The sequence below is a fragment of the Phacochoerus africanus genome, chromosome 1 (genome assembly GCF_016906955.1).
Source record: "Phacochoerus africanus isolate WHEZ1 chromosome 1, ROS_Pafr_v1, whole genome shotgun sequence".
Classification (NCBI taxonomy): domain Eukaryota; kingdom Metazoa; phylum Chordata; class Mammalia; order Artiodactyla; family Suidae; genus Phacochoerus; species Phacochoerus africanus.
The window spans coordinates 83,794,701-83,811,329 of NC_062544.1; the positions used below are offsets into that span (position 1 = coordinate 83,794,701).

The 16,629-nt window shown below is 46.0% G+C and overlaps 1 protein-coding gene across 1 annotated transcript in view; it reads left to right on the forward strand.

Annotated features, from left to right (window-relative positions):
* Positions 1–16,629, forward strand: part of GALNT15 (polypeptide N-acetylgalactosaminyltransferase 15) — a 38,704-nt gene that overhangs the window by 20,866 nt on the left and 1,209 nt on the right. Inside the window, 6 exon segments of the mRNA XM_047768781.1 lie at positions 143–310; positions 6,012–6,129; positions 7,682–7,876; positions 8,812–8,943; positions 9,318–9,422; positions 13,906–14,049. Of these exon segments, the coding sequence (XP_047624737.1) occupies positions 143–310; positions 6,012–6,129; positions 7,682–7,876; positions 8,812–8,943; positions 9,318–9,422; positions 13,906–14,049 (862 nt within the window).

Genomic DNA, 16,629 nt, shown 5'->3' on the forward strand with positions numbered 1-16,629 from the left:
TATAGCAAAGTGACCCATTCGTACGTAGATATACTCCCTTTCTTATATTATCTTCCATCATGGTCTATCCCAAGAGACTGGATGTAGTTCCCTGTGCTGTACAGTAGGGGGATCCCTTACTTGATTCCGTGGTTCTTTCCAGGAGCAGAGTGGTGTCTCCAGTCCTAGACGTGATTGACTGGAAGACTTTCCAGTATTACCCCTCCAAGGACCTGCAGCGTGGGGTATTGGACTGGAAGCTGGATTTCCACTGGGAGCCTTTGCCAGAGCACGAGAGGAAGGCCCTCCCATCCCCCATCAGCCCCATCAGGTGAGGCTTCTACACTCAGCCTGCTTTGCCTTTGCTTCCTTCAGGTGGACTCAGTGCCAGATTGTCTGGGCTTCCCCTGGCAAGTGACTCAATCAGTAAACTGGGGAGGTAATAATGGTACTTACCTTCTAGGGTTGTTGTGAAGATTGATTGAGTCAATATAGGAAAAGCATTTAGAGAATGTCAGGCACTCAGCTATAAGCATTATTATTGTTACACTGTTAAATGAACAGAGTCCAGAGAAACTTCCAGACAGTGCAAGTGGAAAGTGAATGCACCTGACCTGGGATCTCCTCCCAGCTCTGTCTCGCCAGGTAACACTGGAATTTTCCTGGTCTCAGATGTTTTCTCGGTAGGTGAGGAAGAATTCAGCCAGGTGAGTGCTGAGACACTGTAAATCTCAGAATAGTCCAGTTTTATGATTTTCTTCTCACATGTTTGGTTTTTAGATAAGTACTCTATTTAAGTCAATGTTCTAGATCTCTTTTGCTACATAACAAACCATCCAAACTTTCTAATGGCATAAATAAATCATTTTTTTCAGTTTTATTGAAATATCATTGACATACAACACTGTGTAGTTTAAGGTGTATAGTATACATATATTGACATTCATATGTTGCAAAATAATTATCACAATAAGTTTAGTTAATATGCATCCTCTCATATAGTTAAGTTTTTTCCCTTGTAATAAGAACTTGTAGCATTTACTCTCTTAGCAACTTTCAAATACACCTTATAGCAATGCTAACTATAGATGTCATCAAACCATCCAAACTTTTTTTAAAGAATTAAAAATTTTTTTTCCATTATAGTTGATTCACAGTGTTCTGTCAATTTCTACTGTACAACAAAGTGCTGGAGATATATATTCTTCTCACATTAGCCTCCATCATGTTCCATCACAAGTGACTAGATATAGTTCCCTGTGCTATTTTTGTTTTTGTGGGGTTTTTTAAAGAATTTTTTTTATTTTTTCCATTATAGTTGATTTACAGTGTTCTGTCAATTTCCACTGTATAGCAAAGTGACTCAGTTTTATATATATATAAAAACCATCCAAACTTAATGGCATAAAATAACTGTTTCTCAAGAGCATGGACTGTGGGTCATGAATTCTGAAAGGGCACATTGGCATTGGCTGTCTCTGCTCCATGGTGTCTGGAGCCTCAGAAGGACTGTCCTTTACTAGACTAGACTGGCTGGAAGTGACTCAACAGCTGGCACAGGAATCCCCTGGAGTTTGATGCTGGCCGTCGCTGGGACCTAGTGGGGGCTTCTTCCCCCTTCTCTCCGTGAAGTCACTGTACACGGGCTAGTTGGGGCTTGTTACACTGTGGCACACTGGGTTCCAAGAGCAAGTATTCCAAGAAAGCCAGGCAAAGCAAGCCCCATCCCCCTCTCTGCTTTTTAAAAAAAAAAAAAACAACAAAATTGTTGAGGTGAAATTCATATAGCATAAAAGGAACCATTTAAAATGAACAATTCAGGAGTCCCCTCGTATGCTCAGTGGACTAAGGATCTGGTATTGTCACTGATGTGGCACAGAGTCAATCCCTGGCTGAGGAACTTCTCCATGCTGCAAGACACCGCCAAAAAGAAGTTAAAAAACTGAAAAAGTAAATACTTCAGTAGCAGTTAGTACATTCACGATATTGTGCCACCACCTCCTGTGTCAGTTGCAAAACATTTCTATTATTCCAGTGTAAAATCCTTTACTTAGTATCTCTAGTTGCCCCTGGCAACCCCCAATCTATTGTCTGTCTCTGTGGATTTATCCATTCTGGATAGTTCATATCAATGAAATTGTACAAGGCATGACTTTTGGTTCTGGCTTCTTTCACTTAGAAAAATGTTTTAGAACAGTATGTATTCCCTTCGATAACCAAGTCTCAGAAGTCACCTGGGGTCACTTTCACTATAGTTGCAGCCCACCCAGGTTCAAGGGAAGGAGACATGGACCCTGCCTCTCAGAAGGAGCAATGTTAATGTCACATTATAAGAAGGCCCATGGGACAAGGGGTCTGTGGTGTCCACCTTCAGCCAATCAACTTGCTCAAAACCAAGCAATTACACAAGTGGTTTCTGAGAGCCTAGTCCAGGGACACAAAGTGAAGGCATTAGGCACAAACAGGCCTTTCAAGGGTCTGTCCGAGGGCATTGAACCCTAACAGCTGGGTCATGATAAGCCACAAGCTTAGCTGTGCAAAAACTACTTCTCTTTCTTTCCTTTTTTTAAAATTGAAGTATAGTTGATTGCCAATGTTGTGTTAATTTCTGCTCTATAGCAAAGTGATATATATATATTCTTATTTTAATATCCTTTTTATTTCTCTTTATTTCCTAATAACTGGATTTAGCTAATTTCTATCCTGACCTCCATTTCCTAATGGCAGAAAACTTCCAGACAAATGAGACAAATTCATTGATAGCTTAATCATCTCATCTTTAGAAGTTCCCGTCATGGCTCAGCAGTTAACGAATCTGACTAGCATCCATTAGGACACAGGTTGGATCCCTGGCCATGCTTAATGGATTAAGGATCTGGTGTTGCCATGGGCTGTGGTGTAGGTCACTGATGTGGTTTGGATCCTGCGTTGCTGTGACTGTGGTGTAGGCCAGTAGCTGTAGCTCTGATTGGACCCCCTAGCCTGGGAACCTCCATATGCTGCGGGTGTGGCCCTAAAAATCGAAAAAAAAAAATCTCATCTTTAAATCTGTCATCTGAGCACATGTCCACCCTCCCGTCACCCTGGGATTGACTTTGGGCTCCAGACTTTGGTGGGGGAGCTGGGTGGAGAGGGAGTGCTGCGCCTCGGGCTTCAGCTGTCCTGTGTCATATTTGCCATGATGCATCTTCGCCAGCGGTGTTGTCTGTCGGGGTGCCAGAAGCCTCCACATTGCATCTGCCAAAGTGTCACATTCTCTCCTGGCCCCATGGCACAGCTCGTGCTGGTGTGCTGATGGTTTGGGGGCCTCCATGGAGTGGCACCCGTCACCTTCTGCCTGGATCCCCAGGATGCTGCCTGGACCGGATCTCCTGGGGCTGAGGGCAGTAGGGGTTCCTGAGCTCTCAAGGCAGCCAGACTGGAGGTGGGCAAAGTATCCTCTGCGCTCAGATCCCCAAACAAGCATAGGATCCACCTCCTCCAGGAATTAACTCTGAAGGTGTAAAGCCAGACATGAGGCCCTTCTTCTAAGGGCACCAGGTCTATGGGATCACCCTATGACCTCATTTATCCATAATTATTCCCTTAGAGGCCCCATCTCTAAACACAATACACTGGGGGTTAGGACTTTGACCTGTGAGTTTCGGAGGAACAGAAATACTCAGTCTGTAACAGGCAACATCAACCTGGGGCCTCATATTCCGAGCAGGGAAGGTTCATGGTGTTGAGATGCAGATATGAGGGGGGCGGTGCAGAACTGGATGTCTGCCACCTCCTTCCGTCATAGGTATGTATTCCTGAAAGCACAGAGAGCTTTGTTTGGATGCTCTGTCATTCTTTTACTGGCCCATCAGCATCTTTTGAGCATCTGCTAAGTGCCAGACACTCTGACACAAAGAATTGAAAGGGAGTTTCCTAGACCTCCCTAATGGTGTGGGGAAGGTGATAAACGAGTCAACACTTGTCCACAGGAAGCTAAGAGAGGTGCCCGCTGGAGGGAACTATTTATTCTGCTCCGGCTGAAGCAAAGGGATTCTATTCAAGAGAAGAGACTTCTCAGAGGCCTTTGACCAGCCTGAGGCAAAGGCACCCTGACCCCAGGCATCAGCCCTCTCTGGGAACTTCCTCTAGGCCTCAGGGCTTCTCTGATGCCCAAAGTCACTATAGGTCACCTTGACCTACCTGGTTTGGCCAAAGTCAACACCTGTCCTGTTCTAGCCAGAGAGAGCTGGGCCAGCTTTGTGCTGGCCCAGGTCCTTCCCTGAGACCCAGCTGCTCCCTGGGTGACCATGGAGGCCTCAGGCTCTCGTCCAGGGCCCAGATCCTTCCTCACACATGTTCATACGGTTCTACCCATGTCTCCCCTCACCCCAGATACTCTGACTTCATGTCCTCTCTCATCTGTCTGGTGAGAGAGCAGGAAATAGGACAAGGTTGGGTACAGGCTGTATACAGATGCTAGGAAAATTCCAGAAAGGATAGCATCATTTGTACATTTGCAAATGTTAGTATTAAGTAATATGATTGAACATATGTGCCATGTTAGCTCAACCCTTACCATAATTGTGTGAAGCAGTTACTGTTAGTAATTCCTATTATCAATCCCATTTTACACTTGTGAGAACTGAAGTACATAGAGATTAAATTACAGATTAAAACCCCAGAGGTTGCTCAGCTTCGTAAAGTTGTTAAAGGTAGATCCAGGATTAAAACCTGATTGGCCAGCCTCCTGACACAAAGATCTTCACTGCTCTGCTCTGCTGTGTTTCAAATATGAGCTCACAGTCTGTCATCCACAGATCCATAAAGACTATGCAGACACCCATGTCAGTTCACAGCAGCATTTGCTGCCAAATGCCTCATGAAAAAGTATTTGGTTTTCAGAGATCTTTGGATTTTGGCAGGCACATGTACTTTATATGACATTTCTTTTAGTTCCCACACAACCCTATTATGAAACACTGTTACTATCCCTGATTAGAGGTAAGGAAACTGAGCCCAGAGAGGTCATCTATCTCACTCAAGATCTTATCTATTGTAAGTGGCAGAATTAGAAGTTGTGTCAAGTAAGTAATAATTACAATACTTGTTTTTAATATTGTGGTATAACTTAGTATTTTTAATCACCTAAAGGACAGTAGTTTTGCTAATGTAAAACTGTTTTCTTAGTAATTAAAATTATTAATTAAAAATGTTAATTAAAAATATTCCTTGAGGCATACTCAGAGTTTGACTGCATTAAAATTTTTTCTCTCTCCTTTTTTATTTATTTATTTATTTATTTATTTATTTAGCCAAACCCACAGCTTGGAAGTTCCGGGGCCAGGGATTAAACCCTCTCCACAGCAGCAACTCAAGCCACAGCAATGACAACACTGGACTCTTAACCTGTTCAGCCACTGGGGAACTCCAATTTTTTTTGGCTTCTGAGTAAAGAGATCCTTGATCCAAGCCTCTGGCTCTACCCTCCCTTGTTAAACCCTTCTGAGGGATGTAGTCATCTTAATTCCATCCCTTGTGGATTCCCGCTTTCCGTGTTTTTAAGTTTTGTGCATTTCCCCCAGAGCAGGTTAGGTCCTGTCTATTTCCAGCGTCCCTGGTGGATTCATCTTAGAGTTGGGGAGGGGGTGAATGTTCATAAAGCAGATAAGAGGTGAGGCCAGGGGTGAGGAAGGGAAGAGGCCCACAGGTTCCCTCTGCCCAGGCCTGGGGCTGCCAGCCTTAAGGCATCTTATTTTAACCAAGGTCTTCTTCCCAAAGGTCTTTCCAGAGGCCCCCTCTAAAGGAACAGTACCCAAGGATGGAGTATAAAATGCCCAGGCAACCCGTGCTCTCTTTTCATGAAATCCTGTGATTTCTGACAGGCTTGCTTGGCTCCAGTCTTGCAATTAAAAGCATTGAGATCTGTCTGATTCCAGAGTCCACTCTCTGGGCTGCTGGAGCCCCTGTCCCCCACATCCATTATCCCCCTGCCCCCACTCCAGAGGTGCTCCAGGTTCTGAACTGCAGAGTGTTCCCCCTTCTCTCTCCAGGACCCCTGTGGTACCCGGCGGGGTTGTGGCCATGGACAGACATTACTTCCAAAACACTGGAGCCTATGATCCTCTCATGTCACTGCAGGGTGGTGAAAACCTCGAACTGTCTCTCAAGGTACGTCCCGGGCCAGGTGGGCCAAGTGTACGGTCATGGCTTGGAGGTCAGGCGGAAGGCAAATTACAAGGTTATTAAATGTGGTGTGTCAAATCCTCCTTTCTCCCTGCCTTTTTTTTTTTTTTTTTTTTTTTTTGCCACACCTGCAGCATATGGAGGTTCCCAGGCTAGGGGTCCAATTGGAGTTACAGCTGCTGGTCTACACCAAAGCCACAGCCAACTCGGGATCCAAGCCACATCTGTGACCTACACCACAGGTCACAGCCATTTCTGATCCTTAACACTGAGTGAGGCCAGGGATCAAACCTGCAACCTCATGGTACCTAGTCGGAATCGTTTCCACTGTGCCATGACGGGAATACCCTCCCTGCTTTTTCATCTCTCTTGATTTCACCTCAGCTTCCTTCCTGAACTCATCTGTCAGACCTGCCTATAAGAAAGGGCTTGTTATCAGTTAGCTATCTCCACCTGAGCACAGAACATCCCATGCATTCTCCACACCAGCACCCTTAGCACCTTGATAATCTCACAGCACGCATAGGCCAAAACAGATACCAAGCAGTTCTGTGGGTTGACCAGTTTGGTCCAAACAGCATAATAAGTAATTTGTCCTAAGAGCTTGGCACCTATTGGGTGCCACACAAGTTCTCAAGCCTTGGAATCAGATGGGGCCCAGCACCCTCATTTCCTTTCCACCTTGATTTTTTGCCTGATACCTGCTTTTTCATCACAGCAACCACTGAAACCCAACCCAGCAAAGATAGACATCACGAAAAGTGCAGCCCTCCAGGGCAGAAACCGTGTATTACCCTGAGCTTATAGTCTGCAGAACACCCAACAGATATTACTGTTTCTCTGAACACTGAAAATATCCCACATGTGCTTTTGAATTTGCTGTGGCACCTTCGGGTACTGTGGCACTCAGTTTGGGCCTCCAGTCTTTCTGGTTCTTGGTGTTTTTTGGTTCCTGTGGTGCCTATACTAGACATGTTTTCACTTTCCTCCTTATCCTCAAGTGTGGTGTAAAAGGCTTCTGCTTAAGGAAATTTTGCTTTGCTCTCCACACAAGTGGCTTCTGGTGCCTTGGCAGCAGGAGGCTTCACAGGTTTTTAGAAACTCCCTGGCCATGAGGGATACCTTTCCCTGCACCCAGTTCTACGCAGGGAAGCCAGATGGCACAGAACACCCGCTTCCCTGAGGAAGCACCTTGGGAGAATCCAGGTGCCCACAGCTTGACCGCATCTCTAAGCGCTGCATCTGGGCTTGCGTTTCAAGGTGGGGGCGGGGCAGGGCGTGTTCAGGTAGTTGCACGGGTGTAGCCCCTCACTCTGCAGGTTCTGCTCCAAGACAACAGCCCTCATTCTCCCTGCCTTGTCACCCCCTTGCTCAGAGCTCTCAGATCTCAAAACTCCACTCCACCCTGAGAACCAGAACCATCTTTCTAGTTTTTGTTCAGGAGTCCCTGAGCATTTTGCCAGCCCCTCACAGGCCCCTTGCTTCCCAGGCTCTCAGACAGAAGTACAGCAGGGTTTATTTTGTCCTTTCATGGCAGGCCTGGCTCTGTGGAGGCTCCGTTGAAATCCTTCCCTGCTCCCGGGTGGGACACATCTACGGACCTCAGGATGCCCACTCACCCCTTGAGCAGGAGGCCGCTCTACAGAGCAAGGTTCGCATTGCTGAGACCTGGCTGGGCGCCTTCAAGGAAACCTTCTACAGACACAACCCAGAGGCTTTGTCCTTGAGCAAGGTAAGGGGAGAGCCGGGCAGGGGCTTCTGTGCCTAACCAGGGCCACTGGGTGGAGGCTGGGCCAGGGGCACCTCCCCTCCCACCTGGAAGGGAAAATAGAACCTTCCGGCTGTGCTTCTGTGAATGGGCCCTGTCAAGTGGCTCCTTTCCCTGGTGGAGTTGTCCTCTCTCTCCCAGCATCTCCCAGGGGGCATCCCAGCTGGTCTCAGCCCAGAACCCCCTGATGTCTGTGGGAGGCACCTAAGAAGTGTGGCCCTTCATCATGTGGCCAGAGGAGAGACCTGCAGGGGATGGGGGGAAGTAAGCACTGAAATAGGTCATTCTGGACAACGGGTTCAAGGCTGTGAAATTACCCAAGACATGAAACAAGTGAAAGTATAAAAATAAACATAAAGGACACCCCCCCCAAAAAAGGCACAGAAAAATACACTTTTTTTTTTTTGGCTTTTTTAGGGCCTCACCCACAGCATATGGAAGGTCCCAGGCTAGGGGTCAAATCGGGGCTATAGCTGCCCGCCTACTCCAGAGCCACAGCCGTGTGGGATCCAAGCCATGTCTGCGACCTACACCACAGTTCATGGCAACGCCAGATCCTTAACCCACTGAGCGAGGCCAGGGATTGAACCTGCATCCTCTTGGCTACTATTTGGATTTGTTTCCACTGAGCCACAACAGGAACTCCAGAAAAACATACATTTTAAGCATTTAATTAAATGCCTACAAACAGTACATTTTCAACTGGTCAACTACTCCTCAGCTCAGGTCTGACAGTGTGACACACAAATGCTATTTAAGGTGGGACATGATTCACAGTGATGTTTGCTGGCCCTATCCTTTAGGCTTCCTCCCATACACCTCTGGCTCTCCCCCAACACATAAACTCTGATGTGAAACCACTTCCTCCGTCTTGCTGCCTGTGTTTCTGTCCTCCCCAGGCTAGGAAGCCGGACTGCACAGAACGCCAACAGCTGCAGAGGAGGCTGGGCTGTCGGACCTTCCACTGGTTTCTGGCCAACATCTATCCTGAACTGTATCCATCTGAACGCAGGCCCAGGTTCTCTGGAAAGGCAAGAATGATCAAGAGAAAGGGCAGAGAAAGGGGAAGTGGAGGGGCTGGTTAGCTTTCTGAGATAGGATCTGAAGTTCAGATGTTCTTCCGTGATGCCGGCCAACCAGTCTCAGCTCAGTAGGCCTCCCTGTGAGGGATGGCTGGGCTACCTCATAACCCGTCCCAGGGCCCTTCACCAGGACAGGTGCTGCAGCCTCTTTCAGGAGGCTTGGGCCCTAGAATCAGTGGCTTCAGCTTCACCTCACTAATTTCTGTGACTGAACATGGGACCTTGAGCTGTACTGCAGAGACCGGAGGAAAGAAATGCTGCCACCAGGGGGCATCTTTGCAGCAGAGGGCGGGATTCACTTCTGTGTGGATGTCCCCTTGCAGCTCCACAACACTGGACTTGGCTTCTGTGCGGACTGCCTGGCGGAAGGTGACGTCCTGGGCTGTGCCATGATGCTGGCTCCTTGCAGTGACAGCCAGCAGCAGCAGGTGGGTGGCCAGCAGTCTCAGACCTGCAGAGGGTCTTTGCTGGGAGGCCGTGCCCTTTCCCTCCTTTTAGCAATCCCATATCCCTTGACTGTGCATGGTCCCCCCCGCTACCTGCCCCTGATGATCCATCCCCATCCTGTTGTCAGCCCCAAGCCCTGAGAATATGAGCATCTGAGCTTGAGGGAAAGGGCGAGGCTGTTTAGCCAATGCTTTCATCTGACAGATAAGGAAACTGAGGCTTCGAGAGTGACTAGCCCAGGAGCTACAAGCTCAGATGTCTCCAGGGTCCAGGCTGGTAAAGGGAATGAGGTCAATGAGCTGGGGGGAGCACCATCTGAAAGGACAGCTGTGCCTGCCCCAGACTCCATGTCTTTTGTTTTGTATGAAAGTTACCAGTATTATGAGGTCATCCAAAAATTTAAAAAGACACTGGAAATCCAGAGTTTATGGAAAAGATCTCTATATTTTCTTTTTTTTTAATTGAAGTATGGTTGATTTACAATGTTGTGTTAGTTTCAGGTGGACAGAGTGATTCAGTTATACATATACATACATGCATATGTATATTCTTTTCCAGATTCTTTTCCATTATACTTTATTACAAGATATTGAATATAGTTCCCTGTGCTATACAGTAGGTCCTTGTGCATTATGTAGTTCGTATATGGTAGGGTGTATCTCCTAATCCCAAACTCCTGATTTTCCCTGCCCCCATTTCCCACTTTGGTGACCCTAAGTTTGTTTACTATGTCTGTGATTCTGTTTCTGTCTTGTAAGTGTATTCAATGAAGTAAGTCAGACAGAGAGAGAAAAATATCATATGATGTCACTTATATGTGGAATCTTAAAAAACTGATGCAAGTGAACTTATTTACAAAACAGAATAGCTTTCTGTTTAAATTAAAATTCTATAATCAGAGGTCAAAGAAAATCTGTGTGAAGGCACATTTCCACCAGGGCATCTTTTTGAAACACCTGGACCAGCTCATTGGATCGTTAGCTAACTAGGACCAGAGACCGGGAAAAGTGGATCACTAAGAGGGAGCATTGAGAAAATGAGAGGGTCCCCAAAATAAAGTGCTGCCTCAAACTCGGAACTCGTGACTGTATTCTTAAGAATCAAGTGCCCTGGGAGTTCCCGTCGTGGCGCAGTGGTTAACGAATCCAACTAGGAACCACGAGGTTGCGGGTTCGGTCCCTGCCCTTGCTCAGTGGGTTAACGATCCGGCGTTGCCGTGAGCTGTGGTGTAGGTTGCAGGCGAGGCTTGGATCCCGCGTTGCTGTGGCTCTGGTGTAGGCCGGTGGCTACAGCTCCAATTCAACCCCTAGCCTGGAAACCTCCATATGCCGCGGGAGCGGCCCAAGAAATAGCAACAACAACAACAAAGACAAAAGACAAAAAAAAAAAAAAAAAGAATCAAGTGCCCTGGAGTTCCCGTTGTGACTCAGCGGTAATGAACCCAACTAGTAACCATGAGGTTGAGGGTTCGATCCCTGGCCTTGCTCAGTAGGTTAAGCATCTGGCGTTGCCATGAGCTGTGGTGTAGTTTGCAGACATGGCTCGGATCTGGCGTTGCTGTGGCTGTAGTGTAGGCAGACAGCTGTAGCTCCTATTCGACCCCTAGCTTGGAAACCTCCATATGCCACACATGTGGTCCTAAAAATCAAAAAAAAAAAAAAAAAAAAAAAGATCAAATGCCCTGTTGCTGAGTCCTGCCCCTTGTAGATGTGTTGTGTTTTTCAGGCACAACACATGGGGATCTATGTATGGGGACCAATATATAGGCCAGAGGGGGGACTTTATGGCATCATGGGAGCCTGGTGTGTGTGTGTGTGTGTGTGAAGTGGGGAGAGGGGACAGGATTTGAACAGACAAGCCTCATGGCCCCACTTGCCAGAGGGGGACTTAAACACAGAGGGAGTCATGGCTCCAGGTCTCAGAGCTGTGGCCTCACTCAGAATGTTTCCCACGCACAGAGCAATGTGGTTTGTGACACTCCTTCCTCAGGGAGAAAGGAAGGTCAGAAGGAAGCAGAGGGTACAGATGCCCCGGGGGAAGGGAGGGGAATAGCACTTGAGCTCCCCTGGGGTGCACTGGAGATCAGCTCAGGGATTCCCAGGGGCCCTGCTCTGCAGTGTGGCTGGAGTCCTCAGTACCCGGGAAGGGAGGGGCTGCCCCATGACAGCAAAAGCTTATGACCCAAAGGGAAGCCAAAGAGAGACAGTGAACATGATTGACAGGCCCTCTGCCTACAGGGAGTATCCATCTTTGAGCCAGAAGTCCTGCTTATGGGTATATATGGCCAGATTGGAGAGACAAGTAAATCAATGCTGAGTCCGGGGAACAACCTAGAGGCAGAGGGTCCTTCCAGCATCATGAGGGCCCCTTGGTGATCAGAAAGGTCTCCTTGTACCTTAGGGTATTTCTTCTCTTCAAAATTTTCATCACAGGAATAACTGCCCAGGTAGTGAGAAGCCCCTGTGACATTGGCTGAGAGTCGATGGATTCACTTCTTTATACAACTTGGATGATAACCCAGAAAGTCTAACCTGCCCCCAAATCTCTTTCCTTTCAGCCTGTGATGGGGCCTTTGTGTTAAGTTATCCTATCCCAAAGTCCTTACTGAAAACCAGCAACAGGGGATTTCCCCTTGTGGTGCAGTGGAAACGAATCCAACTACTATCTATGAGAATGCAGGTTCAATCCCTGGCCTCACTCAGTGGGTTGGGGATCTAGCATTGCCGTGAGTTGTGGTACAGGTCACAGACGTTGCTCAGATCCCATGTTGCTGTGGCTGTAGTGTAGTAGGTCAGTAGCTGCAGTTCCCATTCAACCCCTAGCCTGGGAACTTCCACATGCCATGGGAGCAGGCCTAAAAAGCGAAAAAAATAAAATAAAATAAAAACAAACAATAGGAGTCCCCTTGTGGCACAGTGGGTTAAAGACCTGGCATTGTCACTGCAGCGGCTTGTGTTGCTGCTATAGTGTGGGTTCTATCCCTGGCCTGGGAATTTCCACATGCCATGAGTGTGGCCAAACAAACAAACAAAACCAATAACAAAGTGTAAATTCCTGGAGATACTGATCAAACAAGCCAGGTGAAGCCCTGCGAGCCTGGGGTGAAAGGCAAAGCATGTCTTGGAGGGTCTAGAGTCCAGCCTTGCAGGCAGGACTGGGGAGGTCCTGGAACCCTGGGGGGAAGGCCTTGGGCCAGGGGGAAGCAGCTGCTCAGGATCTATTTGTCCCCTTTCAGTTTTGCCCTTTTACCAGTGTTCCAGAACATACCTGTAGGCACTCACATCTGCACAGGAGGAGGGTGGAAAGTGCTAGGTGAGGAGGCCGTGTGATGGTGGAAACAGCTTGCCTTCTAGCTGTGAGACATCGGGCAGGCCTCTTAACCTCTCTGAGTCTTGGTTTCCTCATCTGAAACTAGGACTAATAATCTTGCTTATGCCAACAGAATATTGGCTTTCGGATTATTATTATTATCATTTTTTTGATCCTTGGTAGGGAGGAGGTGATGAGCAGGGACTTCCACATCCAGCAAAATTGAGAACTAGCTAAGCCTATGTGGGTTCAATCCCTGGCCTTGCTGAGTTGGTTAAGGATCTGGTGTTGCCACAAGCTGCGGCATAAGTCACAGATGTGGCTCAGATCTGGCATTGCTGTGGCTGTGGTATATGCTGGCAACTGCAGCTCTGATTCAGTCCCTAGCCTAAGAACTTCCCTATGCTGCAGGTGCAGCCTTAAAAAGAAAAAAAAAAAAAAAGAGAGAGAGAGAATTTCAAGACACAAACAGTATTAAACCGAGTATATTAAACCAAGAATATTAAACCCTTGTAAGCATTAGGCCCCCTGCCATTGCACAGGTCACATGATCATTAAGCCAACCGCATCCCTCAGCCACAAAGTAATGTAAAAATTAGTTCAGGCTGTACTTGGCAGGAGCAAACAGAAAAACGGTTTTATCAGGATATGTTTCCAGTCAGGCCCCACAAGCTTCCTACAGTTAAAGCCCATCTACAAAAGCATGCATGATCCACTCCTATGGAACCGGGGAGGAAATACAAACCATGAGTGAGAGTCAGCAGATACAGCAGAAAGCAGGAAAGTTACTTGCAGGGCCCAGCCAGATGTCCCCAGAAAGAGATCAACTTGGGCCTCAGCAGTTTCCTCATCTGCCCTTCTGGCTGTACCTTCACAAAACACACGGATTCCTTTATGGCCTCAGCTGTGACCCAGTAATAATGGAGGATCTTGCCAGAATGTGTACATACAAATGTTAAAGTAGCTGGAAGGAGGAGATTTCAGAGGCCAGGGCTAATCCAGCATCGTATTTGGACTTGACTATGATACAGGGTCAAGCAGACCCCAGAAGAATCTGAAGATTGCCCCCTATTGCAGTGAGCTCTCCTTCTCTCCTCTCCAGCTTTGGAGACTGTCTCCTCCTAGCTGTGCTCATGTCTGTTCCCTCTGTCCCAGCACCTGGAGCACCCAGGCAGGAAGGAGATCCGCTATGGCAGTCCGCAGCACCTGTGCTTTGATGTCAGGCAGGAGCAGGTGATTCTTCAGAACTGCACGAAGGAAGGCCCTGCCATCCACCAGCAACAATGGGACTACCAGGAGGTAAGGAATCCATCTGGAAGGGCTTGGCAGTGCCCCTGCCTGGCATATGTCTCAGGCACTTCCAAGAAGTCAAGTATTACTGTACAAACCTGTGTTTCTGTTGTTGAACTTATGACTTGGCACTAAGGCCTCAGGAGTAGGTAAACCAATCTTGCAGCAAAGTTATCCACTCGTATCTTGAAATGTACTAATTTGCCAGGTTTCTCTATAGCTCTGATCTTGATCATGGCATAGAAGGGACATTTTTCTTTTTCTTTCTTTCTTCCTTTTTTTTTTTTTTTTTTGGCAATGCCTGCAGCATTTGGAAGTTCTCAGGCCAGGTACCAAACCCACACCACAGCAGTGACAACACCAAATCCTTAACCCACTGAGCCACTAGGGAACTCCCAAGACAGTCCCTTTATAAAGTTTATTAGCTCATCTCACAAGTAGGATCATGTGAGCATGTTAACAGGAGTAGGCAACCATGTTGGTGGTGTGATTTTAGGAGCAATGGGAAGGCCCACTCTGATTCCACAACCAAACAGATGAGGATGTAGATGGTACTTTCTTCCTTTGCAAAATCTACTCTGAGCATTTCATTATTTTAGTAAGACTTGGATTCCCATTGCCCCAGAGAGAAGCTCTAGATCCTTTACAGAGATTGTGCATCAATAAGAGGAGTGCAAGTATTTAGGAAGAGTGAGCAGGATTGAAAGGTGACAGTATCAACACTAAGTGTCCATACCTAATTTTTCCTTCACTCCAAATCCCTTCTGAAATGAATTGGGGTGTAAGTATACAAACAAAGACACACATCTTTTAAAAATGTCTTTTCTTTTTCAGCTTTTGCTTGAGAATAAGGAAGGATTAAATGACTAAGCAGAACTCCATGCACCGGTATTCCTTTTTTTTTGCTTTTTAGGGCAGCATGTGAAGCATATGGAAGTTCCCAGGCTAGGGGTCGAATTGATGCTGCAGCTGCTGGCCTATGCCACAGCCACAGCCACAGCCATAGCTGTGCAGAATCCAAGCCATGCCTGCAACCTACACCACAGTTCATGGCCTCACCAGATACTTAACTCACTGAGCAAGGCCAGGGATCAAACTTACATCTTCATGGATACTAGTTGGGTTCTTAACCCGCTGAGCCACAATGGGGGCTCCCATGTATTGGTACTCTTAAAGAGGAAAATCATACAATGTAAAACTTCAGCTGAACTCACAATTAACAATTGAGAACAAAACTCTCGGGGGCTTTGGTGACAAGTGAACCCAGGACCCAGGGCACCCACATATGCTCACAGGAGTCTTAGAAACCAAGTTAAGGCCCTTTAGGAATAATCATAAAGAATCATTCTAAGCAAGTCCTCTGGACAATAGATTTATAAACAGCATTTTAAAATAATGCATAAAAAATTAGCGACTAAGATATACCCAACATCTTTCAGGCATAAAAAACAAGACTTTAAAAAAGCATTCCCATTCAGCCATAAAAAGGAATGAGGTGCTGTTCATAGCAGCCCTATTCACGATAGCCAAAAGGTGGAAGCAACCCAAGGGTTCAATAATTGATGAATGAATAAACAGAATAAGCTATATACATACCATGGAATATTATTTTGCCTTTAAAAAGAAGGAAATCCTGTCATTTGCTTCAACATGTATAAACCTTGAGGACATGGTGCTAAGTGAAGTAGGCTAGTCACAAAAAGACAAATACTATGTGATTCCATTTGCATGATGTATTCAAAATAGATTCAGACAAATGAAAAATATAATGGTGGTTACCATGTACAATGGGTAGGAGGGGAAGGAAAGTTGTTTAATGGGGATAGAGTTTCAGTTTTGAAAGAAACAGTTCTGGAGATCTGTTTCACAGCAAGTGAATCTACTTAACAGTACTACATTTCACACTTAAAAATGGTTAAGATGGAAAGTTTTATGTTATATATTTGTACCACTACAAAAAGAAAGAAAGGAAGAAATAAAGAAAGGGAAAAATAGAGAAAGAAAGAAAGATCAGATTCTTTTGTGCTGCAACATGGATGAAAATATTATGCCCAATGAAAGAAGCTAGTCACAGAAGTCCACATATTATATGATTTCATTTATATGAAATATCAAGAAGAGACAAATCCATAAATAAAGAAAGTAAATGAGTGATTTCCAGGGGTTAGAAGGCGGGAGGAATGGGAGGTGACTGCTAATGGATAATGAGTTTCCTTTTACAGTGATGAGATGTTTTGCAATTAGAAAGTGGTGATGGCCACAAATATTTCGTGAATATACTAAAAATCCACGGAGTTGCATACTTTAGAAGAGTCACTATTATGGCATGTGAATTATATATATAAAAACAGACATTATCAGCATTGTTGGTTAAGGTTAATTTTTTATAAAGAAATTGATTTTTTTCTTGAAAGGGGGTGGCTAGATTCAGTATTAAATTTGGTAGATTTTGAGCAGGAAGCAGCTGTAATTGTCCACAGGCCTTCGGTGTATCCTTAAAGTCTTACTCTCAACTGTAATTTAATCTTGTTAAATTGTGGAGATTAACAAACAGTAGAGATGAAATTAAATCCTTTCGAAAGCATAAGT